The 23,985-nt window shown below is 40.7% G+C and overlaps 3 protein-coding genes across 4 annotated transcripts in view; 1 reads left to right on the top strand and 2 right to left on the bottom strand.

Annotated features, from left to right (window-relative positions):
* LOC107139954 (putative tetratricopeptide repeat protein 41) overlaps positions 1-3,383 on the bottom strand; it is an 84,434-nt gene extending 81,051 nt beyond the window's left edge. The window contains 1 exon segment of the mRNA XM_015482838.2: positions 1,714-3,383. The gene's annotated coding sequence lies outside the window, so the exon portion shown is untranslated.
* Positions 3,384-3,629: 246 nt separating this feature from the next.
* Hsp90b1 (heat shock protein 90 beta family member 1) lies at positions 3,630-17,779 on the top strand. Its single transcript, XM_015482837.2, has 18 exons — positions 3,630-3,828; positions 4,744-4,846; positions 5,457-5,598; positions 6,091-6,207; positions 6,959-7,290; positions 9,683-9,794; positions 9,999-10,118; positions 11,024-11,140; positions 11,910-12,047; positions 12,132-12,209; positions 12,364-12,429; positions 13,449-13,718; positions 13,985-14,230; positions 14,723-14,859; positions 15,821-15,899; positions 15,980-16,135; positions 17,100-17,225; positions 17,483-17,779. Exons 1-18 carry the CDS (start codon positions 3,780-3,782, stop codon positions 17,510-17,512), a joined length of 2,418 nt encoding a protein of 805 aa, XP_015338323.1. The 5' UTR covers positions 3,630-3,779; the 3' UTR covers positions 17,513-17,779.
* Positions 17,780-19,299: 1,520 nt separating this feature from the next.
* CUNH12orf73 (chromosome unknown C12orf73 homolog) lies at positions 19,300-23,711 on the bottom strand. Of its 2 annotated transcripts, none has more exons than XM_015482836.2 (3): positions 23,416-23,562; positions 23,078-23,195; positions 19,300-20,205 (listed from the first exon to the last, which is right to left on the bottom strand). In XM_015482836.2, the coding sequence occupies exons 2-3, from the start codon at positions 23,183-23,185 to the stop codon at positions 20,101-20,103; spliced, it is 213 nt and encodes a 70-aa protein (XP_015338322.1). In that variant the 5' UTR covers positions 23,186-23,195; positions 23,416-23,562; the 3' UTR covers positions 19,300-20,100. The 2 variants fall into 2 exon arrangements, with proteins under 2 accessions (XP_015338322.1, XP_015338321.1); XM_015482835.2 differs by lacking the exon at positions 23,416-23,562 and adding an exon at positions 23,579-23,711 and having other exon boundaries at positions 19,718-20,205.
* Between the last annotated feature and the right edge of the window lie 274 nt (positions 23,712-23,985).

The raw sequence follows: 23,985 nt of genomic DNA, 5'->3' as shown, positions 1-23,985 counted from the left end.
TACTGATTTGTGTGTTTATGTGTGTGTGTGTGTGTGTGTGTGAGTGTGTGTGTGTGTGGTGATGGGGATTGAACCCAAGGCCTTATGCATACGAGGCAAGCACTCTACCAACTGAGCTATAAGCCCAGCCCCAAGACTACTGATTTTAATAGATTTATCTTCAAGTCAGTAATATACCAGTTTCTCATATTCATTCTCAACATTTTTAAAAAGCTAGAGTCTCTTGAGTTTCTGGGATATACAGTTCTGTCACCAGATAGAATGACTTTCAAAATGAAGAACTTCAACTTTTCTAAAATTTATATCAACTTATTTTCTTACTATAAGACCCTACTAAAGAGTATGAGACAATACTGATAATAATGGACATCCCTGTCTGGTTCATGATTCTTACTAAAATGGTTTTTAAGTGTTTTTGTTGTCTAAAATGACAGTTGCTGTTGTATTCTTTAAATGAGAAACTATCGAACTGTACACTTAAAAATATTTTTATTGAAAATATCCATCTCAATAAATATTTAAGATGGGTAACCAGTCAAGGCTAGCATCATTCATGAAGTAAACTATCTTTAGTCCCCTAAAATCTCATTTTGTCACTTATTAAATTAAAACCCTTATTTTTGGATTCTCTCTTTTGTTATACTCATTTGTTCATATTTTTTATTTTAAAAAATCATCCTTTTAAAGTATATACTTCGAGGGCTGGGGACGTGGCTCAAGTGGAAGCGCGCTTGCCTGGCATGCATGCGGCCTGGGTTCGATCCTCAGCACCACATACAAACAAAGATGTTGTGTCCACCGAAAACTAAAAAATAAATATTAAAAAAAAAATTCTCTCTCTCTCTCTCTCTGTCTTTAAATAAATAAATAAATAAATAAGTAAATAAATAAAGTATATACTTCGATAGTCTTAACCACCACCAATATCAAGATTAAGGGTATTTTTATCAGCCCCAAAAGTTTGCTGATACTACTTTGCCTGGCATTCTTTTGTACTTGAGTTTAAACAAGATATTTGCATTTACGATGCAACTCCATTGTTAATATTAGCTGAAGTTCAGTACAGAGATCATATATATACTGCTCATCTATGTATTTCCAGCCCCTAGCATAATACCTGGCAAATACCAGGTCCTCGACATTTGCTGAATTAGTAAGTGAAAGAACAAAGGAAGAAACCAATCAACCAACCCACCCCATTCTTCAATGCTCCTTGATGCCACCTGCTTTCCTGCCTTGGTCTCCTGTATTCTCCCTGACTTTACACTGCTGAACTACACCTGCCTACCAGGACAGCCATTCATTGCCCCTAACTGCGTTCCTTTGCCTATCTGGTTTTTCCTTCCAAGTTAACTGCAAGGCAGGATGCTATCTAGTGGCATTCAAAAGCAGCATAACAACAAAGTAGTCGTTTCCAGTAGCAGCATCCATGGAAATACAGTGTCAAAGGGAAAAACTAAAATTGGGAAGCAAGAGAATCAGATTGAAAGGTTACAAACTATCTGGGAGTGCAGTTCTAGGGGAGATAGGCCAAAATAGGAATTAGGGATCAGTGACACTTTAAAAGTCAAAAGAGGTGAAGAGAAGGGGGTTGCCAGGGACAGCAAGACTAGGAATCCAGGAAACTGTCCACTTCTTTAAGACAAGATCTGTCAGAGATCTTGTCTTAAAAGAGCACAGCTGAGTCAGACTAATGTTTTGTGCTCTGCCTACCTCAGGAATTCTCATCATCATCTGCAAAAACTTCTTCCCACAAGCAGTGGCTCTATTTCAGAAGGCACTTCTCAGTCTCAGTTCCCCCAGGTGCAGCACAAACTACCCACCAGTGACCAGTTAAGATGGCATTCACAGTTTCAGAACTGATGGCTTATTTGTTCATAAATAAGAAAAAGATGAAGAAGTTGAGCTATCAAATGCAGAAAAGTGATGGGACTCATCTTTTTCTAAAAACAAGCAAAAAAGGGTTAAAATATACAAAAGCTAATTCAGATTTCTTGATGTAATCATCACCCTAATATCCTCTCAACAACAAAAATGTAAGCACAGAAGCAGAGACGTGCTTTGCAAGTTACCCTCTGCTTACTAACAACAAATGGAGGTAAATTGGGCAGATGTAAATAAGGCATCACCACAATATGAAAACCATCAACCACAAAAATCAAGATTGGCAAGCCTAAATATGGAAAGTTATAAAAAGACAATGACCTATTGTCACCTAAAAGTTTGTGGTCAGGAATTCAGATGGTTATCTGAAAACAAAATTCCTAAGTTCCGCGTTGCTGGAGGAAGCAATAGGGGCGTGTATTTTGGAGAAGAGGCGCTGATGACGGTGGGGAGTGGGTAAAAACACCGTTAAAGAGACAGAAAATATTTCCACAGGCACTAGCTTGGTGTGAGGGACTTCCGTTACAGGAGAGACACCTGGTGTTTTACGTGCCTTCCAGAAGGCGGACAGGGTATTTCTATGAAGTTACAAAGCGACAATTCTGTTCTCATTTGCAGCACCGCAGGTTTTGCTTTCAAATATCTGCAGGTGTGGCCTTTCCTTTTCTGTGTTAGAACGGACTTTACCACCACACTCTCCACCTGACTTACAGCAGGGGCTTTGGGACCGGCAGGTGGCTGGCCCCCTTTGCACACTGTGGGGGAGTCAAAGGCATCAAAGATGCTAGAGATTTCCCTCGGGGGAGGGGGATCCCATCACCCACTTCTGCAAAGCAAGGTCTTGGGGATTCCGGTCACTGAGTGCGCAGAGGAGTGAAGGCTCCAGCTGCCTACATAACGCGCTAAATGACAGATTAGGAAACGCGTGTTCCCGAGTCAAAGGCTGAACCCAGACTGGGGCCCACCCCCAGAACATAGGGTGGCCTTGGCCAAGGCGCGGCGGCCTTCTGAAAGCTGTGTACGCTGGAGCCTTGGAGTAATCACAGATGTCTGCTGCAGTCAGAACGATTTATAAATCCCAAAACACGGAGGACAGAGTTCCCGCAAAGAGACGCCGGGAGAATGTGAAAGGGCCAAACTACGCAGTTGGCCCAGAGGCCAAAGACTACGATTCCCAGCATTCAAAACAGCGTAGGCCTAGTATGTTGCACGCCGGGAGCTGTGGTTTCTCACCACCCCAATCCAAAAGCGTTCCGGAGGATTTTCAGTGCCTCACGTGTTTTTCTTTTCCGAGAAGCACTGCCAGATACAAAGCTGGCTGCGAACGTCGGGCTGAAAGGGCTCGCTCCGTGACTCTAGACGGGAGAAACGTAAAAAGCGCGTTGCCATGGCTACCATTCCCCCTGGTCACGGAAGAAACGCTCTCTAGGATCCGGAAGTGGTTCCACCGCGACCCCTCTTAGAGGATGGACGCGTTGCGAGCTACGTTCATTGGACGGCTTCCCTCAGAGGCCAAGTCTTCCCAGGCAAAGGGGTGGTCCCGCGTGTGAGGGCCCGCGGAGCCATTTGATTGGACAAAAGCTGCTACGGGAGACCAATCGGAAGGAGCCACGCTTCGGACATCGGACACCGCACCTGGACAGCTCCGATTGGTGGACTCTGGTCCCCACCACGCGTACCGATTGGGTACAGAGGGTGCGTGGTGCGGCGCGATTGGTAGATTCGTGTTTCCCGTCCCCCGCCCGCGAGAAGCCGGGGTGAAAAGCGGCCCGACCTGCTTAGGGTGTAGTGGGCGGACCGCGCGGCTAGAGGTGTGAGGATCTGAGCTCCGCGGTGGGGGGGGCGGAGGCGGCTCCTGCGGTCAAAAGAGACTTGAGACTCACCAGCCACGCGCCATGAAGGCCCTGTGGGTGCTGGGCCTCTGCTGCATCCTCCTGACCTTCGGTGAGTGATCTGAGGGGACAGGACACCCCCCCTCCTCCAGCTCGGCCGCTTCTCGAAGGTTCTGGGGGCGTTGGACCAGAAATGGGGATATTAGGGCCTGCGGCGGGCCACACGGGCCATTGCCTTTCCTCGAAAGAGGCTCAGGGGATTACCTTTACTTTCTTCTTCCTCTGGAAAGAAAAGAAACCGAACAGGTTGATTTAAATCCCCTGCAGATCCGAGGTCTCAGCTACCGGGGTGGGGCCTCTCTCTCTCGGGCTCTCGTTCCCCGGGGAGTGTTGCGGATGCCCCTCCCGGAGGACTTTTGTCGGCCGCTGCAACCTTTGCCTGTCCGCTCTGGAGGACCTCTTCCCCCAGCCTTGCGGACTCCTCGCGAGCCCGTTTCGGTTCTTAGAGGCCGGTCTCCGGAGCGTGGGGCCTGTCGCCAGCGGAATGGCAATGTCTGGGTGTTTAATTCAGTTTTGCTCCAGCTTGGTTCTTCCCCTTCTCAGCACCCTGGGCCCAATTTCAGTTTCCCGAGCCAGAAGTTGCACAAAATCAGTTTGTATTCTGACCCATGAAAAGAAAGGCCCAAGTTTTGGTTTGGTCAGTTGGAGGCCTTGTCTCGGCTGTGCGCAACACGTGTGGGTGTAGATGGGGCCTGGTATCGCTCTGCCAAACGTTATTTATAAAGAATCGGGAGGACGCTGTTTGGAAGAGATGGCCGCCTCCGTATTTCAGATTCTACTGGGGGACCTCGGCATCTCAACTTAAATAAGAAATGTGCTGACTTAAGTAGATCCTTTCTTCCACCCCCACCTCCCACATTTACCCACTGGATTTTGCAACACCTACCCTTGCCCTGTTTGAGCATATTCTGCGAAGCTAAGGAAGCAACAATGTTGAAGAGTTTTCCAATGTTCAATCTTTCTTCAGGGTCAGTTAGAGCCGACGATGAAGTCGATGTGGATGGTACAGTGGAAGAGGACCTGGGCAAAAGCAGAGAAGGCTCAAGGACAGATGATGAAGTAGTACAGAGGTCTGTGTTCATTTGCAACTATATAGATAAGCCCCAAGAAGGTTGTGGGATCCAGTAGGTGCTTTGGTTTCTTCAAAGACCCAGATTAAGTATAACATTCTGAGTTCAAATACCTGAAAATGTTAGAGATATGGAATTATTTACACACATAAGCATCTCCTGACTCTTAATTTGCCTTTAGTAATAACTGATCCAAAAAGTTGAATGAGGGGCTAGAGATGTAGCTCAGCAGTACAGTTCTTGTCTAGCACAGTCTAGGCCCTGGGTTGCATCCCCAGAACTAGAAAAATAAAAACAAAAATGGAGTGAATTCCTTTGAAAACTATGTTGATACCTATTTCAGAATATTAGTTAATAAATTTTCTAAGACCTTAGAAACGACCTTCATTTAGATTCCTTATATATTCTTAGCAATTTAAAAAACAGAATTTCTGTCATTTGAGCAATGTTTTAAATTTTGGCCTTTTAGGACTCGGTGAAAATTTTTTGAAGTCCTTAATTTATATTTTGCCCTTTTAACCTGCAAGACAATCTTAAGAGGCCATTTGTGTTCTCATCACCGGCTATATTTTTGAAGGCAACTAAGTATTTGTTTATCTGATTTTCTTAGAGAGGAAGAAGCTATACAGTTGGATGGATTAAATGCATCACAAATAAGAGAACTTAGAGAGAAATCTGAAAAGTTTGCCTTCCAAGCTGAAGTTAACAGGATGATGAAACTTATCATCAATTCATTATATAAAAATAAAGAGGTAAGCAACATGTAGTTAGGATAGTCTTGTCTTTGTACAGTGGCATATTTGTTTCTTTTCATAGTAAATTTAAGTATATAGTCATTCCAAGTAGGTAGTTGACCAAGTTGACCCAATACGTACAAGAATTGCTACCAATATATGCAGGGGATAGGGAGCATTGGATATTTTTCTTTCTTTTCCTTTTCCCTTCTGATATGTTCATGGTCTGCTAAATACTTGATTTTTTAAGGGCATTCACACAAATATAAGCTTTTGTGTGTTGCATACCTGAAAATCACTGGTAGGAGAATAAAGTTACTACTCTTAACCAGTTCGGGTATGTTATAGTTGCTACAATCCTTTTACCAATGAATAAAACCATCCCTATATCATTAAAAAGTTTAGAGTGCTTTTTCAAGGATACAAAGGAGAAATAAAGTATGTTTCACGTGAAATTCAACTTCTTGTTGTATCTTGAAGCTAATCTAAGTGTATTAAATCTGACTTTAGATTTTCCTGAGAGAACTGATTTCCAATGCTTCTGATGCTTTAGATAAGATAAGGCTAATATCACTAACTGATGAAAATGCGCTTTCTGGAAATGAGGAATTAACTGTCAAAATTAAGGTAAGCATAGATAATCTTTTTCTCTTGAATCCTTAGAGAAAGGAAAGCCCTATTGGTCAAGAAAGGCAACCTTAGTCTACAGTGACAAGTAACCCCGTAGTTTCAGTTGTTTAACTCAGGAGTCAGCAAACTAGGATGTGGGCCAAATCTGTTTGCCTATTTTTATAAGAAAGTTTTATGAGAACACAGCTGTATCCATTTGTATCAATGACTGCTTTCATCTACACTGGCAGTAATCATTGTGACAGGGACCTGTGACTTACAAAGCCTAAAAAATATTTATGTCTGGTCCTTTAACTGAAAAATATGCTGACTTCTGGCTTAAATCATTCCATAGGCTACATAGGCTTTTACTCTACCTCATCCTTCCACCAGGACTTGGGCTGATTGAACAGCCATCTGGAGTGTAGCTGGTTGCCATGACACACAGAGCTCAGAGGGTTGCAGACCAATTAAAGGCTCAACCTGAAAGCTACCACTAGGCTCCCACTTGCAACTCACTAGCCAGAACTAATCACATGGCCTCACTCAAAAATGGAAGGAAATAAAATCCTACCATTTTTGTGGAGACAGAGCCAGGGGTGTTTATTGAAGAACATGAATGATCACCACAGATTCCTATTATAGGAATCATTCAAGTATAGAGTCAATGTTTTGTTTCCTATCAAAGAAATAGGCAAAACATAAAATTTATTTTTCTATAAATTTTTTTCCTTTGAGGGTAACTATCTGGTTCTTGTCTTGCTTTTAGTGTGACAAGGAGAAAAACCTACTACATGTCACAGACACTGGTGTAGGAATGACCAGAGAAGAGTTGGTTAAAAACCTTGGTACCATAGCCAAATCTGGGACAAGTGAATTTTTAAACAAAATGACTGAAGCACAAGAAGATAGCCAGTCAACTTCTGAATTGATTGGCCAGTTTGGTGTTGGTTTCTATTCTGCCTTCCTTGTAGCAGATAAGGTTATTGTCACATCAAAACATAACAATGATACCCAGCACATCTGGGAGTCTGACTCCAATGAATTTTCTGTAATTGCTGACCCACGAGGAAATACTCTAGGACGGGGAACAACAATCACGTGAGTATTACTGATTCCTAATAAGAATTAATAATCATAGTGAGAATCTTGAGTCTCCAGTTCTGGTTCTCTGGGCAAGTGGTTTTTTATGGGCCCTAATTTCCTTGCTTATTAAATGAGGAATTTGAACAACTCTCATAATTTGAATATAATATTTGAGGGTGGGAAAAGGGCTGGACACATTGAGGAACTTGTGTAGAAAGGCCAAAGGAAGAAGAAAAAGAAGTCAAGGAAATGACAAGATGAAGATCCTGCCTCACAGAGTGACTTCCTCTTATATTTGACTGATGAAACAGAAGTACCAGGCAGTTCAGTCAAGTTCTACTTCTGTTCCTGGCACTAAATTAGCTACTGCTGTACCATTCTGAGAGATTTGTGAGAATTAAATGAGATCATGAAATTTATGTTTGATAAAATTACTTTTGTCCTTCCTACTACATGGAGAGGTGTTACACATTTTTTTTCCTAAAGCTGCTCCCAAAGACTAAGCATAAATTTCTTCCCCATTTTTTTAAATTAAAGTCAGGATTTTCCCTCTAGGTTACTTTCCCCGCAGCATGTCATGGGCCCCCTTTACTTTCTGGCACACGCCCTCTCCCCCTCTGCAGTTTTCTGCTGGGGATTGGTTCCAGGACCCCCATGGATACTGAAATTCACAGATGCTCAAATCCTTATATAAAGTCATAAGTATTTGCATATGATTTACATGCATCCTCCCATATTCTTTAAACCATCTCTAGATTATTTATAGTACCTAATATGATGTAAAATAGTTATTCTGTTTTGTTTAGGGAATAAAGACAATGCAAAAATTGACATGTTTGGTACAGAGGCAGCCATAATTAACCTTCATAGGCCTGACTGCATGGAACAAGTCAGCAGTAACGTAACATTTTTGATTTCTGGTGGGTTGAATCTATTGACGTGAAACCCATGGATATGAAAGGCTGACAGTACTTGCCTTTGCCTTACTTGATCTTCTGTCTACACCTCAGTCCAGCCCACTGTTTTGATTTTTATCCACCTTTCCTATTGAAATATGTCATTAGTGAACTTTGTTGCTAAATCCAGTGAAATCAGAGGTTTTTTTATAAATTGACATTGTTTATTTAGTTTCAAACACTAGTGAGTTTGTAGTCTTCATAACCATACTTGTCTTTTCAAAAATTTTCTTTGCCTATTTTTTTTCCTTTTGGTGGTGCTGGGATTGAACCCAGGGCCTTGTGCATGCAAGGCAAGCACTCTATCAACTGAGTTATATTCCTAGCCCCTTCTTTCTTGAATATTAATAATCTCTTTCTCTAAATTTCCACCCTTTCCTCATCATCCCTGAGTTCCTCATACAGTTTTATCTACTGCCCTGGCCTTAGATTCTCTTAAATCCATATTATTAGTATAGATGAGGAATCAGTAGACTTTCTTATAAAAAGCCAACTAATAATTATTTTCTGCTTGTGGGCTATAAGGTTCATCACAACTCTGCCATTTTGGCTTAAAGACAATAATACAAAATATATGAAGATGTGTCCTAATACAGGATTTTATGGGTGCCAGCTATAGTTGGCCAACCCCTTGCCTAGATTTAGGCTCTGTGCTCACGTATCTACTTGCCTTTTAACACCTTAACTAAATTGTCGAACCATCAGCCTCTAGCTGTATCCAAAATAGAACTTATCTCCCCCATGTCACTAGGACATGTACCCTGAGATCAGAGACCTACCTAGTTGCCTTGCTAAGCTCTCATGTCCTCTACTTATTGGCAGTTGCCACTAAACTATAATAAGCTTTCTGAGACAGGGATAACATGAATATACCATTTCCCTTACTTGGAGCACAAACATTGATATGAGCTATCTGCTTCTTTGGGAATATGTTGTGACTTGTAGGTGGGGGAGAGATTTGCAGAAGAGTGGGCTGTGCTACGGTAAACTAACACTGCCCAATCAAATAGTGGAAATGTTCTGACATTCGCTGTCCATTATGGCAACTAATTGCTAGTTTTTTAAGGAATCATGTTTTTATTAGGAATCATTATTTATAATAATTATTCATTTCTAGAAAAACAGAGTAAGAGCCACAAGAATGCATGTAATTCTATTTTTCTCCAGAATGTTTCATTCATGCTTTATCGCCTTGAAAAAAGAAATCCAACATTTTTGTTTTATGCTAAAATGTTTTCTACTTAAGGGAAGATTCTGTCCTGTAGTATGTCCACATGTGGTATATTTAGCTCACAAGCCCTGTTGGTGATGGACAGTTCTTAACATGAATAATGGGGACATCTTGGATTACATAGAACTGTCGGCTATTACCATTAACAAGATATTTAGAGAAGTTTATAATCAAATTTTCTAAATCTTGAATATGTCTGAATGGGTTATTTTCCTTGCAGCCTCGTCTTAAAAGAAGAAGCATCTGATTACCTTGAATTGGATACAATTAAAAATCTCGTCAAAAAATATTCGCAGTTTATCAATTTTCCCATTTATGTATGGAGCAGCAAGGTAAATCTAATCAGTAAAACTTATTATCTTGGCATATATTTAAATGTTTAACATGTAACAGTGAAAGTTAAATGTGGTTCTTTAAGTCAAGGATCGATACTACTGGGGTTTACTTAGTTGAGCTATAATGTAATTTTTCATTTTATAAAACCAGAGTTCTTGAATGCATGAGTTTAACCATAATTGTACTTTTATCTTTAACAGACTGAAACTGTGGAAGAACCCATGGAAGAAGAAGAAGCAGCCAAAGAAGAAAAAGAAGAATCTGATGATGAAGCTGCAGTAGAAGAAGAGGATGAAGAGAAGAAACCAAAAACTAAAAAAGTAGGTCCGGTTCCTCCCCCAGCTTAAAATATTGCTTAGCCTGCAAACCCATGTGTGTCCAGGCTAATTTGAGAGAAGCTTCAGTTTTTAGAGCTCTCCTTTTTCCAGGTGACCCGAGCTTTAAAACGCAGTTTATTGGCATGTTATGTGTGCTGTCCTAGGTTTTAAGTATCAAACATGGGTCATCTTTATGAAGAGAATTTCTGACTTCTCTATACTTCCTAGGACTGGTGGCTTATGTATTCTGAATTTTAAATTCCTAAAAAAACTTTCTGCAGCTTCTTGTTCTTTTATGTTGGAATTGAAAAGTAGAGTTTTGGTGGTGGTGGTGATGTTTTTTGTTTGTTTGTTTGTTTTGTTTTTTCTTAGCAAAGTAGAAGTATTGGTTGTAGTTGTTGAGGGATCCCTAGTGTAAAATATTAGCTGGCTGTCTTGCTTTCTTTTTTGGTGGTGCTGGGGGTCTTGCATGTGCTAAGCAAGCAAATTCTCAAAAAATGACATTTTAACCTGTTGGGTTTATGGTATGTGTGTGTGGGGTGAGGGGGGATGGGACTGGGGATTGAACCTGGTGGTACTTGACCACTAAACTATATCCCCCTTCCTTTTTATTTATGGTGACAAGATCTAGCTAAGTTGTCTAGCCTGGCCTCAAACTTGCCATCCTCTTGCCTTAACACCCAGCAGTTAATTGGCTTTTATTAGTTACCATGTTAGCCAGTTGCCTTTTTGTATTATATATATTAGATAAACATGGGGTGTGGGGACTTTGCTTTTAAAGTATTTGATCCAGGGCCAGAAACTATGCCAGATAACAGGTATCCTCTGGTGCTTTATTCTTTTGAAACTCACTGAAGTTAACGGTTCCAACTGGGTTAACTAAACTAACCAAATACTGTTAACTTCAGGTTGAAAAAACAGTGTGGGATTGGGAACTTATGAATGATATCAAACCAATATGGCAGCGACCATCAAAAGAAGTAGAAGATGATGAATACAAAGCTTTCTACAAATCATTTTCAAAGGTAAATATTATGTTAGAATAAGGAGCAGATAAAACATTACCATATTAGTTTAACTAAATATGATATGTGACCATGTGGAGGAACCCATGGAAGAGATAGTAAATGAAAATGTTTTAAAATAGTTTGGGGACTAAAAGTTATTTCCTCCTTAATCCTATATATTATATATTTTTTAACTCTTTGAGATTCCAAAATTAGGGTTGATTTATGTTTGACTGTTTGTTTTAAGTTAATGTTTCTCCAGATAGCATTTTGAACAACTAATACAGTATATTAAAGGACTTAGCATGGATATATAAAACTTGTGTTCTGTGACAGTATTTGTTCTTTTCTCTTTATTCCACATCCTGTAGGTTTTAACTCTTGGTCTGATTCCATGATTTCCATGAACTTGAAAGTGCATTGCATGTATTACTTGGGCAACTGTATTAGACAATGTTAGCCACGTGTGATTTTAAAATATTTAGAAGCCATATTTTAAAATTAGGACACGTGAAATCAATTTTAACATACCCAGAAAACTAATATGGGTTCAGTAATGGATAAAAAAGACCCAGAAAATTTGTGACCATTGGTATTTATGTCCCTCTTTATATGCATTGCTGGAGACCAAATTTCATGGAGGAAATCTGTCCTTGTACTTTTTCATGAAGTGGTTTATATAATTCTGTCATTTAGACTGGGTGTGATGTTCCTTCCCTGCTATTGCTTAGCCTTTGCACTTCTTTTTCCTGTGCCTCTTGAATGACTGAATTCCAACCTTCCTTAGGAAAGTGATGACCCCATGGCTTATATCCACTTTACTGCTGAAGGGGAAGTTACCTTCAAATCAATTTTATTTGTGCCCACATCTGCTCCACGTGGTCTATTTGATGAATATGGATCAAAGAAGAGCGATTACATTAAGGTGAGTCTTTAGTGTAGTATAAGCTGTGTTTAAATTTTGAAGGTGTGATTTCTAGAAAGTAACTGTTCTCTTCTCTCTGCTTAGCTGTATGTGCGTCGCGTGTTCATCACAGATGACTTCCATGATATGATGCCTAAGTACCTTAATTTTGTCAAGGGTGTTGTGAGTATCTAAAGATTGGGGGCTGGGGATGCTGGAGTGGGGATTCTAGCCTTGTTGTTTTTTGTTTTCTGCTGTCTTGGGTTTTGGGGAAGGTTTGGCGTTGCTTTTATTCCAGTGTTTTACTGCTCACAGAACTTTATTTTGCCATCTGCAGGTGGACTCAGATGATCTCCCCTTAAATGTTTCCCGTGAGACTCTTCAGCAACATAAACTGCTTAAGGTGAGGGCTCTACAGAGACTGGCCATTTTGCTCTTGGATTGGATTCCGAAGACAGACTCAATTAGTGAAGCGAATAGATTTTGAATCTAATCCTTGACCATTCAAAAGAACGAACTATCACTCTGGGATTATCAGATCTTAAGAATCTGATTTCTTTCTCCCTAACCCTAACCCTTTTTTTTTTTTTTTTTTAGTCGTAGATGGACACAATATCTTTATTTTTATGTGGTACTGAGGATTGAACCCAGTACCTCACCCATGCAAGGCAAGTGCTCTGCCCCTAAGCCACAACTCCAGTCCTCTCCCTAACATTTAATAATAAGATTTCAAACAAATGGAAAAAACAATAAAATTGTGCAGTGAATATCTGTATATACCTACTACCTGTTCCACAATTAACAAATTTATCATAATACGCTTTATCACATACCACTTAATTTATCAAGCCTTTCATTAAATCTTTTCCCCCAGTAATTTTGTAATTAGAAGACTTTCTAGTTTTCTGTTTAAAATATTTGGAAATATCCCATTTATTCACTTTGTTTAGATTCTAAAAAGAATTTTAGTGCGTCATTTGCACATGCCTGTAATCCAGCAACTCAGGAGGCTGAGGCAAGAGGATTAGTTGCCAGCCTTAGCAACTTAGCATCAGTTCTAAAATTAGAATATCAACATTGAAGGCACAGTGTGTTTTGGAATGGTGGCACACACCTGTAATCCCCATTGATTTGGAAGGCTGGGGCAGGAGGATTGCATGTTCAGGGCCAGCCTAAGCAACCTTGGGTTTGATTCCTGGTACCAAAACAAAAAGAGAAAAGAACAGATCCACAATGTGGTTATTTACACTGAGCCTAATTTCAGCTCAGTCTGGTGTACAAGTGTTCCTCCATTCCCTACCCCTTCAACAGCAGTGATGGTGCATGTCTTTGTATCTTTCACTATTGCTCCCCTGGACCCTTACATTCTCAAAAGATTTTGAGATGGACTTTTCTAATCTATTACCCTTGAATTTTGTTTAGGTGATCAGGAAGAAGCTTGTCCGTAAAACGCTAGACATGATCAAGAAGATTGCTGATGAGAAATACAATGATACTTTTTGGAAAGAATTTGGTACCAACATCAAGCTTGGTGTGATTGAAGACCACTCTAATCGAACACGTCTTGCTAAACTTCTTAGATTCCAGTCATCTCATCATCCAACTGATATTACTAGTCTAGACCAGTATGTGGAACGAATGAAGGAGAAACAGGACAAAATCTACTTCATGGCTGGGTCCAGCAGAAAAGAGGTAAGGTGAAGTATACATGTACAGCCCTCAGGGATCTTGGTGGGAAACTGGGGATTTAGAGCCAACTCTTGAGGGGAAAAAAGGACAAATTAATTTTGTGACTATAGTAGTTCTCAGGACTGGTCTGTCACTGACAGGATAGTCACTTCTTAATAATAATCACTTTTCAGATGGCTCTACTGATGCTATATAAGTTAGCTAGTAGGACAGATGATTATGCCAAGGCCAAACTTGGAAGATTTTCATTAATTCCCTTAATTTTATAGGCCGAATCTTCTCCATTTGTTGAGCGACTTCTGAAAAAGGGCTATGAAGTCATTTACCTCACAGAACCTGTGGATGAATATTGTATTCAGGCCCTTCCTGAGTTTGATGGGAAGAGGTTTCAGAATGTTGCCAAGGAAGGAGTGAAATTTGATGAAAGTGAGAAAACTAAGGAGAGTCGAGAAGCAACTGAGAAGGAATTTGAGCCTCTGCTCAACTGGATGAAAGATAAAGCCCTTAAGGACAAGGTATTCTTTTGAAAATTATAAATTGAAATTTTAGCACCCATATTTAAGAAATAAATTATTGATTACATTCTTGGGAGGAAGAACTTAAAACTTTTCTATGGTTTAACATTACTATTATAATAACTTAAGTTTTACAAGTAAATTTGTTTTATATGCTTTAAAAGTTGGTGTTGCCATGCCCAGTGGCACCTGCCTGAGCAACTTAGCAAGACCAGGCCTCAAAATAAAACAAACTGGGGATGTAGCTCAGTGGTAGAGCCTCCCTAGCTTCAATTCCCTGTACGGAGTTGGGTGGGGATTGGTGTTTTAAGTTTTTCTGACTGAAAAATTCAGTTTATTAAATAAGAGCATCCCTGAAGATTTCCTAAACTGAATGAAAATTTCTTTTATGATCTACCCTTGTTCATGATTTTAAGTGACGAAATCTTAGGAAGTTGAAATACAATTTCTAAGTGGCCATACCTGATACCAACTTTTTTTCCTCACCCTTAGATTGAAAAAGCTGTGGTATCACAGCGCCTGACAGAGTCTCCGTGTGCTCTTGTGGCCAGCCAGTACGGATGGTCTGGCAACATGGAGAGGATCATGAAAGCCCAGGCATATCAGACGGGCAAGGACATCTCCACCAAGTAAGCACCCTGGGGAGGGAGAGCCCTGCCAGCATGCTAGATTTTGTCCAAACACCTGCTTCTATACAGAGCCTAGGGTTGAGTGCCCTCCACTGCCTGTGTATTAGGTAGACAGAAAGTTTACAAAGGGATTTCCCCTTGGATTGGTAAAGAAAAGGCATTTAACTCATGCATTTTTGCATAATGTTTTACAAACAAATGGAGATTTTCTTAATCTGTTCTACATATTTTTACTTTTGCATTAGGTTATATGAAGTCATACTGGGCATGATGGCTCATCAACATATAATACTTATGTCTTCTGATAGTGTCTGTCAATTTCAGTAAATGTTTAATTAACAGGAAGTTGCCTTCCATTTAACAAACAATTGAACTTACTGTGCCTGTGAGTCAGAAGTAGACAAATCTTCTGTGTTTGAGACATTGAGACTAGTCAGGATGACAGATCAAGGCACAACCTAAGCCTTACATAGGTAACAATTATATCAGGGGTAGGGATAGATGTGGTTCTTCCCTGTCTTAGATTCGTTTTGGAACCATGTAGATGAAGGCATTGTGGAGAAAGTGTCATTCAAGTGGCACCCAGAACTTGGGAGGCAGTGCTTCAATTACAGTAGTAAGACTAAGGGAATGTGCAGACATTAAATCAGGTCACCCACTCAGCACTGCTTTAGGTACTTGGGACTCTTCACTAAATATAAAATAGCTTCCTTTTTTATGTGGTGCTGAGGATCTGTGTGAGGCAAGCGCTCTACCGCTGAGCCACAATCCCAGCCCCAAAATTAGTTTCCTTTTATTTCACTTTTTCTAGCCATGCATATCTGCCTTTAAAAGGGAGTAATATAAATACATTTTGATTTTTTCCAATACATATTCTCTGTAATTATCAAGGTTAGGGTAAGAGAAATGTATGAACCCTAAAATTTGATGTTTTGTTAATGTTCATTTTGTCCCTTCACAGTTACTATGCCAGTCAGAAGAAAACATTTGAAATTAATCCCAGACATCCACTGATCAGAGACATGCTTCGCCGAGTTAAAGTGAGTAATGTTGCACTGGGGATCCTCTTTGTTGTCTTAAATCTGAAAACGTTAATCAAGTGCAACTTCTTCCATCTCAGGAAGATGAAGATGACAAGACGGTTTTAGATCTTGCTGTGGTTTTGTTTGAAACGGCAACTCTTCGGTCAGGATACCTTCTGCCAGACACTAAAGCATATGGAGATAGAATAGAAAGAATGCTTCGCCTCAGTTTAAACATTGACCCTGAAGCAAAGGTTTGTATCCCCAACCTTCCCACATAAGTTGGTTGCGTTTTGTTGTTGTTTTGTGTTTTTGTTTTGTTTTTGTATCCCAAATTGACCTCCGAATCCCCAATCCTTTTTCTGGTGACATGGTATCAGGTGTACACCACAGTGCCCATCCACATAGGTTTTCTTCTAAGAGTAGGCTCCTGCACAAGTAGTGTCCATCCCTGATAATCCCAGCTACTTGGAAGGCTAAGGTTCAAGGCCAGCTTTGGCAACTTAGCAAGACTATCTCAAAAATAAAAAACACCCTTTGAACCCTAATACCACCAAAAGCAGGGGCCTTTGCATGATTAAGGGAGGTAGCTGGGGCTGTGGTGTAGCCCCGTGGTAAAGTGCTTGCCCAGTATGTGTGAGGCACTGGTTTGATTCTCAGCATCACATATAAATAAATGAATAAATAAATAAATAAAATAAAGGTCCGTCAGCACCTAAAAATATATATATTAAAAAAAAAGATGGAAAATATGGTTGGGAAGTTGGAACTTTCTTTAAAAAAAAAAAATGGTAGCTTTGAAAAGTTTGCCGGAGTTCTACTTTTTATTTTTTGTTAAATATTTATTTTTTGGTTGTAGTTGGACACAATACCTTTATTAACTTTTATGTGGTGCTGAGGATTCATCCCACGGCCTCATGTGTGCTAGGGAGTGCTCTACTGCTGAGCCACAACCCCAAACCATATTTCTACTTTTTGAAATTATTTGTTTTTTGAAATAATTGACTGACATCCCCATAGTTCAGGCATTATGCTATAAATGATGCAAAACCCCTCTTTTATATCCTTTTCTTTTCACCTGTCCTCCTTTTTAGTTTGACTGTTAACTCTAGTTAAGGGGTTTACTCTGTGGTTCTGAATAATAGGAGTGATCTTACACATTAAAGCAAAATGAAACTAGATCCAAGGTATCGATGGGCTCATGGATGTTGTCCTTAGGTGGAAGAAGAACCAGAAGAAGAGCCTGAAGACACAGCTGAAGACATAGCCGAAGACACAGAGCAGGACGAAGATGAAGAAGAATTGGACGCAGGAACAGAAGAAGAAGAACAAGAAACAGCAAAGGTATGTCAGCAAGAGTGGGGTTGCACCTTTAGCTCTCACTAAATTCTAGTTGAGACAAAGTTAGGGCTACGACTAGAGCAAGGATCTTAACAGACATCTACTTAGAAACATCTGATAGTGATATCAAATTGAAGTTCTTGAGCAAATTTTTTCTGTAAGAATGCCCTTTCTTTTTTTCCAGCCAGTCTTAAGAAAGGCCTTTCTGTAAACTGGGGATTTTGTTAGCTTTTAACATTTTATTGTTTTTGTTTTCACAGCAATCTACAGCTGAAAAAGACGAATTGTAAATTATACTCTCACCATTGGATCCTGTGTGGAGAGAGAATGTGAAATTTAAGTCATTTTTTTGCGGGGGAGAGACTTGTTTTGGACGCTCCCCAGCCCCCTTCTCCCCTGCACTGTAAAATGTTGGGATTGTGGGTCACAGGAAGAAGTGGGTTTTTTAGTTGAATTTTTTTTAACATTCCTCATGAATGTAAATTTGTACTATTTAACTGACTATTCTTGGTGTAAAATCTTGTCATGTGTATAAAAATAAAAAATCCCAAATACCACTTTGCCTGTATTTTCATAATGCATAGTATAGAATTATCATCTGACACTTGTGTTTTGGTGGATTGGTTTGTTTGGGGTTTTTTTGGTTTTGTTTTTTTATTTGTTTTGATAACTGCATAATTAAACCCAGGGCCTCACTATAAGTTGCTGCAGCTGACCTGGAACTTGTGGTTTTCCTGGCCTCTGCCTCCTGCATCACTGGGATTGTAGACGTGCACCCACTGCGCCTGGCTAATGTGCACCTTTTTTTAAAATATGCCCTTCCTTTCTTACAAGAAATGAAAGGGCAGCTTAATCATAGAGGAACATGGCATAATAAGACATAGTGTCCTTGTGATGTTTATTTCCACTGTGAATTACCATTCTTAATAAATGTTATACTCAAAGCCATCTGATTGTATTAAATGAGTGACATCTAACACTTGCTACTCAGAATCCTACAGTTATAAATTCTAGATTACTACTACTTCAACAGGAAGCAGAGAAGGCATCATATTCCCTTAGTTCTTGGTAAAAATAGGTAGTTGGTTTTAAGTTTACATTAAGGAATAAGTGAGATGGCTTGCTTTTCCCCAATGCTAGCAATGGGACTCAAGGCCCGCATATGCTAGGCTCTACTACCCAACTATACCCCATCAAATTCATTCTCCAGTAGGCACTGAGACAGTTCAATATACTGGATGTTATTAAGGCACTCCTTTGGATGGACAAGAGAGAAATGTAACGTGCAACTTTGCACAAAGCCACTCCAATTGAGGCAACCTAGTGCTGGAGGACCTCATCACTGACCACAGAGATCCATGTCATGCAGCAACTTGCTCACTGGCTAGGAAGGAGGCAAAGGAAGAATTCTGAAAAATAGTCCTGAACAAAAGCCAACTGGTCTATCAATTTTGTTCTCTATATTATAGACTCAAGAGATTGAATTTTTTTGTTGTTTGTTTTTAAAGAGAGGGAGAGAGAATTTTAACTTTTATTTTTTTTTAGTTATCAGCGGACACAACATCTTTGTTTGTATGTGGTGCTGAGGATCAAACCCAGGCCGCACACATGCCAGGCGAGTGCGCTACCGCCTGAGCCACATCCCCAGCCCCTAGATTGAAATATTTGTATTAATCTATTAGGGCTGACATATCTAGCAAGGTACCTATAAGTATCTTGAAACAACAGAAACTATTCTTTCAGTTCTAGAGGCCAGAAATTTAAAATTCAGGTGTCATTTGCAGGGACATGCTCTGTATAATCCCTCTTCCTAGTGGTGGTGGCCTTCAATCCTGGTGGTCCTTGGCTTACTGCACATCACTCATCTCTGTCTCTCTTGTCGTGCAGTGTTCTCCCTGTGTCTGTCTTTACATGGCATTTTCCCCTTAGGAAGGCAACAGCAGTATCAGATTAGGCTCTCACCTTAATTTGGTTGTATTAGTTTTAGTTTTAAACAAGGCCACATTGACAGGTACTAGGACTAAGACTGCAACAATTGTTCTGGGAACAATTCAACCCATAATAATGCTCATTTAAGTTTTCCAGTTATTTTTAAATATATTTTATAAGAAAAAGTAAATGACAATTTTAATTTGGTTTCTCAATTGGGGGTTAAGAACCTTATGAAAGACCATCACAAATATTACAAATTTTGTTACATACACAATTCCAAAATAATTTTAAGTATTTTGACTTAAGCCATTTTGTCCCATCATTACAGATGTCAAATACCTGTAAGAACTGAAATACAGGATACAGTGTAATAATTATATAATAGTAATAAAACTGTATAAAAAAGTAATAATACTGTAATAAAATAGTATTAACATTAATAAAAATAAGACTGTGATTCCTAACCAATTTTAGTGCATCTGTGTCAATTTTGAACTACTGACAAATTCGAAAAATGGTACTTTCCAATATTTAGAAACTAATTAACTTAGATTCCATAAGCATTCATTGCCAATATCACTTTTATTATATTTACTTTATATTTCCCATTTTACCACTGCAGTGAAGCTTATTCAGAAAAACAAACCAGAATTATAATGGCAGGACACCCTGCCATTATAATTAAGGCATAATTATATTCAAGGCTCAGTATCTTCTAAACCATGTTCAAGAAGCTGATGATGTATACTTCGGCAGTTTACAATAGAGTCTGGTCAAATATAAAAATGTCACCATATCAGTCAATATTTACTGATAATATAGTACCTCTTTCTGAAGTTGGCATTGGTAGGTACTTAAGGACAAGTAGTTTGACTCAATAAATTTAAAAAATACATATTTAAGACATTATTCTCAGAGTTCTTAGCACAGTTGTATTTTGAAATTTCTATTGCTGAGAAATTTGAGGTTCATGCTTAATGCGCTCTCCCTCTTTCAGTCCCAAAAGCTCGGTTTTGAGTTCTCCAGGCTTTGGTGGAATATCAGGTATGGTCTACAAAACAAAACAGAAAACATAGATGCCAATGCTTTCTTAGACTGTCAATTCAACATGACTTGAAAGATTTTTAATGAGTAAAATCAAAAGTTCCCTGCTTGCTACTCAATAATAAAACTTTAAGAGAACCTCTGGTTGATTTACATTTCTTTCTAGCCCTATATTTATGATTCTATCACCCTGGCAATATCTTAAATACTAAAGGAGTCACAGAGAAACAGTGTGTATCAATTTCAATTGATAAACTCAGTCTGAGTAAAACTTTCCATATTTGGAAATTCATTCCTGCAGTATTTACTGATTCTCCACCGTATACCTGGCCCAGGAAACAGCCATTAGGGATTAATTCATTTACTCAAAAATATTAAGTGACATTCTGTGCAATGTGTAAAACAAAGAACAAAAAATACATAGAATCCCTGTCTTGGAGAAAGGTCAAGAAAAGCATGAGAAGGTGACTATTTGTTTTGGTAATAACTATATTGAGATGTAATTTATATACCGCACATTCTCCCATTTAAAGTGCATAATTCAGGGCTTGGGTGTAGCTCAGTGGTTGAGCACTTACCGATCATATGTGAAGCCCTGTGTTCAATCCCTAGCAACACACATGAAGTGTATAATTCAAAATAGTTTTTCGTGCAGTATATTTACAGAGTTGTGAGTCCATCACAATAAATTGGAGAACATTTTCATCGTCTTTAAACTCCTTAGCACCGACCCCAATTTACATTCCCACCAGTAGCGCACGTAGGTTCTGATGTCTCCACATCCTTGAAGACACCTGTTACTGTTCATTATAGTTATAGTGGTTATGAAGTGGTCTCTCATTGTGGTTTTGATTTGCATTTCTGTGATAGCTAATGATGTTGAACATCTTTTCATTTGCTTATTGGCTAAGAAGGTGACTTCTTTTTTTGTGTGTGTGTGTGTGTGTGTGGTGCTGGGGACTGAACTCAGGGCCTTGTGCATGCATGCAAGGCAAGCACTCTACCAACTGAGCTATATCCCCAGCCCCAAGAAGGTGACTGTTGAACAAAGACATGGAGGAAGAAGAGGTAAGCAGTCCTGCAGTTATCTGTTTCAGGAGGATGAAACCACAAATGCAGACGGCTTGAGGCAGGATGTGCTTTCATTTTGGACAAAAAGCAAGGATGTTAGAATAGCTACAAAGTGTTCAACACAGGAGGAGACAGGGCAGGGGGGAAAAGGGGAGACCCCAGTATAGTTTTCACTCAGATGGGAAAGTTTTTAAGAGTGACATGACCCCCCTCACACATCTGATAGAGCACTAATCTCTACGGTATATAAGAACTCAAAAAGCTAAATACCAAAAAAACAAATAACCCAATCAATAAATGGGCCAAGGACATGAACAGACACTTCTCAGAAAAGGATATTCAACAAATATATGAAAAAATGTTCATCATCTCTAGCAATTAGAGAAATGCAAATCAAAACTACTCTAAGATACCATCTGACTCCAGTCAGAATGGCAGCTATTATGAAGACAACAATAAGTGTTGGCGAGGATGTGGGGAAAAGGCACACTCATACATTGCTGGGGGGACTGCAAATTGGTGCAGCCAATATGGAAAGCAGTATGGAGATTCCTTGGAAAACTGGGAATGGAACCACCATTTGACCCAGCTATCCCTCTCCTCAGTCTATACCCAAAGGACTTGAAAACAGCATATTACAGGGACACAGCCACATCAATGTTTATAGCAGCACAATTCACAATAGCTAAACTGTGGAACCAACCTAGATGCCCTTCAGTAGATGAATGGATTAAAAATGTGGCATATACACAAAATGGAATATTACTCAGCATTAAAAGAGAATACAATCATGGCATTTGCAGGTAAATGGATGGCGTTGGAGAAGATAATGCTAAATGAAGTTAGCCAATCCCAAAAACACAAATGGCGAATGTTTTCTCTGATATAAGGTGATTGACTCATAGTGTGGTACAGAGAGGGAGCATGGGAGGAATAGACGAATTATAGATAGGGCAGAGGGGTGGGAGGGAAAAGGAGGGAGCAGGGGATTAGCAATGATCATGGAAAGTGATGGACATCACACTTCTCCCTCTTTTGTATGCCTAATTCACTGATTCTTCATTCTACAAAATTTTGCTGGTCATCAGCTACATTCCAAGCTCTCAAAAGAGAACCAGATGGACAGTTCCTTTGGAGAATTTACATTCTAGTGGAACAAGCAACGACAAGAAAACGGACAAAGGAATAAATAACTGCAAATTGCAACAAGTGCTCTATGGAAACAAAGGACGGAGTGGAATAGCACAGGACGAAAGAATCCTGTCATTGCTGGAGGGGATATTTAAGCAAAGATCTTCAGATTTTATTGTAGATGTTGTTATCGGGGATTGAACTCAGGAGCCTTTAATCACTGAGCCCCAGCCCCAGCCCACCTTTATAATTTAGAGACAGGGTCTCGCTGAGTTGCTTAGGGCCTCGCGATCCTCCTGCCTCAGCCTCCCAAGGGGCTGGTATGAGATCTAAGTTTGAAGGAAAAAGAAATCACGCCAAGATTTGAAAGAAAAGCATCAGAGAGGAAAAGAAGGCTCTGTGGTAGGGATAGGGTGGGTGCACTGGAGAAGGTGCATGGAAGTCAGTGTGGCTGCAACAGAGGGAACAGGGAGGAATGGCCTGTAGTGGTAGGAACCACATTGTGGACCACAACGTGACCTCACAGGCCGTGCACAGCTCTAGGGTCAGCCAGAAGCCATCACAGGGTTTTAGGTTTGGGGCAGGCGGGATCCCAGTTTCGCTTAAGGTCCTTTTTGCTGCTGTGAGGAGCATGGAGTGGTCCAGCAAGGGGGAAAGAGGGCCCCTCCGCCACTCACCAGGTCAGGCCGGTAGTACCTGTGCACCACTTCGGCCCCCGCGAACATGGCCAGGAGGCTAGCCGCGAACATTTTCAGGTAAGTGGTCATGGGCACGCCCGCGGGCATGGTCCGAGGGCTGCACGGGGAGGGGAGAGGCAGCGTTAGAAGGCCGTCGGCTCAGGACCACACCGAGCGGGCCGCGGCGCCCGGGTTAGCGCGGAAACCAGCGGGACAGGGACGGTGTACGGAAGGGGCGGGGCCAAAACTCCCGGACTGTCTCCGTCCAGCGCCTCGGTCACAACACGAGGTCGCCCAGCGGACTAACACTCGTTCCAGGCCCAAACCCAGCCTTCAACCTTATCAACGAGAGGCGCTGGGCCAGCAGAACGCAAAGGCGGCGCTTGCACAGCAAGCGGAAGGCTGATACCAGGTAGCTTTCGCGCCCCGTCAGCCTCTAGAGGGGGAAATGCAGACCGCACACCCCACTCCCCTGAGGACACGCCCCGGCAGAGACTTTACCGCGAATTGCTTAGGCGCGGGGCAGCCAAGCCGAGTGAGGGCGGAAGTGCGTCCTGGAGCCGGAGCTGACCTCAGGCTGTCAGGACCTAAAGTGTAGTGGGTGCCCTGCCAGACGAGAAAGTGAGGGCACTGCGGGCGCCTGCGCACTTGCATGGTTCCGGCGGAAGTTGGGGGAGAACTAGTGTCCTGTATCTTAACTTCCACACCTTTCCTAGCCCGGTCTCCTAGTGCCGCATCGCGGATGTAGAAGTTGGATTTCCCCGGCTTATGTGGTGTCTCAGGTCCTTTCGCATAAGGGGAATTGGGCGCTTTTACTACTTTTAAGGAGGGTTGGAGTTTCACGCACTGAGCGATCGCGTGTTCTTACGTGAGGTCCCTGCGGAGTTAAAGGCGCTCATGGTCCATGT

The sequence above is a fragment of the Marmota marmota genome, unplaced genomic scaffold (genome assembly GCF_001458135.2).
Source record: "Marmota marmota marmota unplaced genomic scaffold, marMar, whole genome shotgun sequence".
Taxonomy (NCBI): Eukaryota; Metazoa; Chordata; class Mammalia; order Rodentia; family Sciuridae; genus Marmota; species Marmota marmota.
The sequence above is the reverse complement of the archived record's forward strand: the minus strand, read 5'-3'. Positions and strand labels throughout refer to the sequence as shown.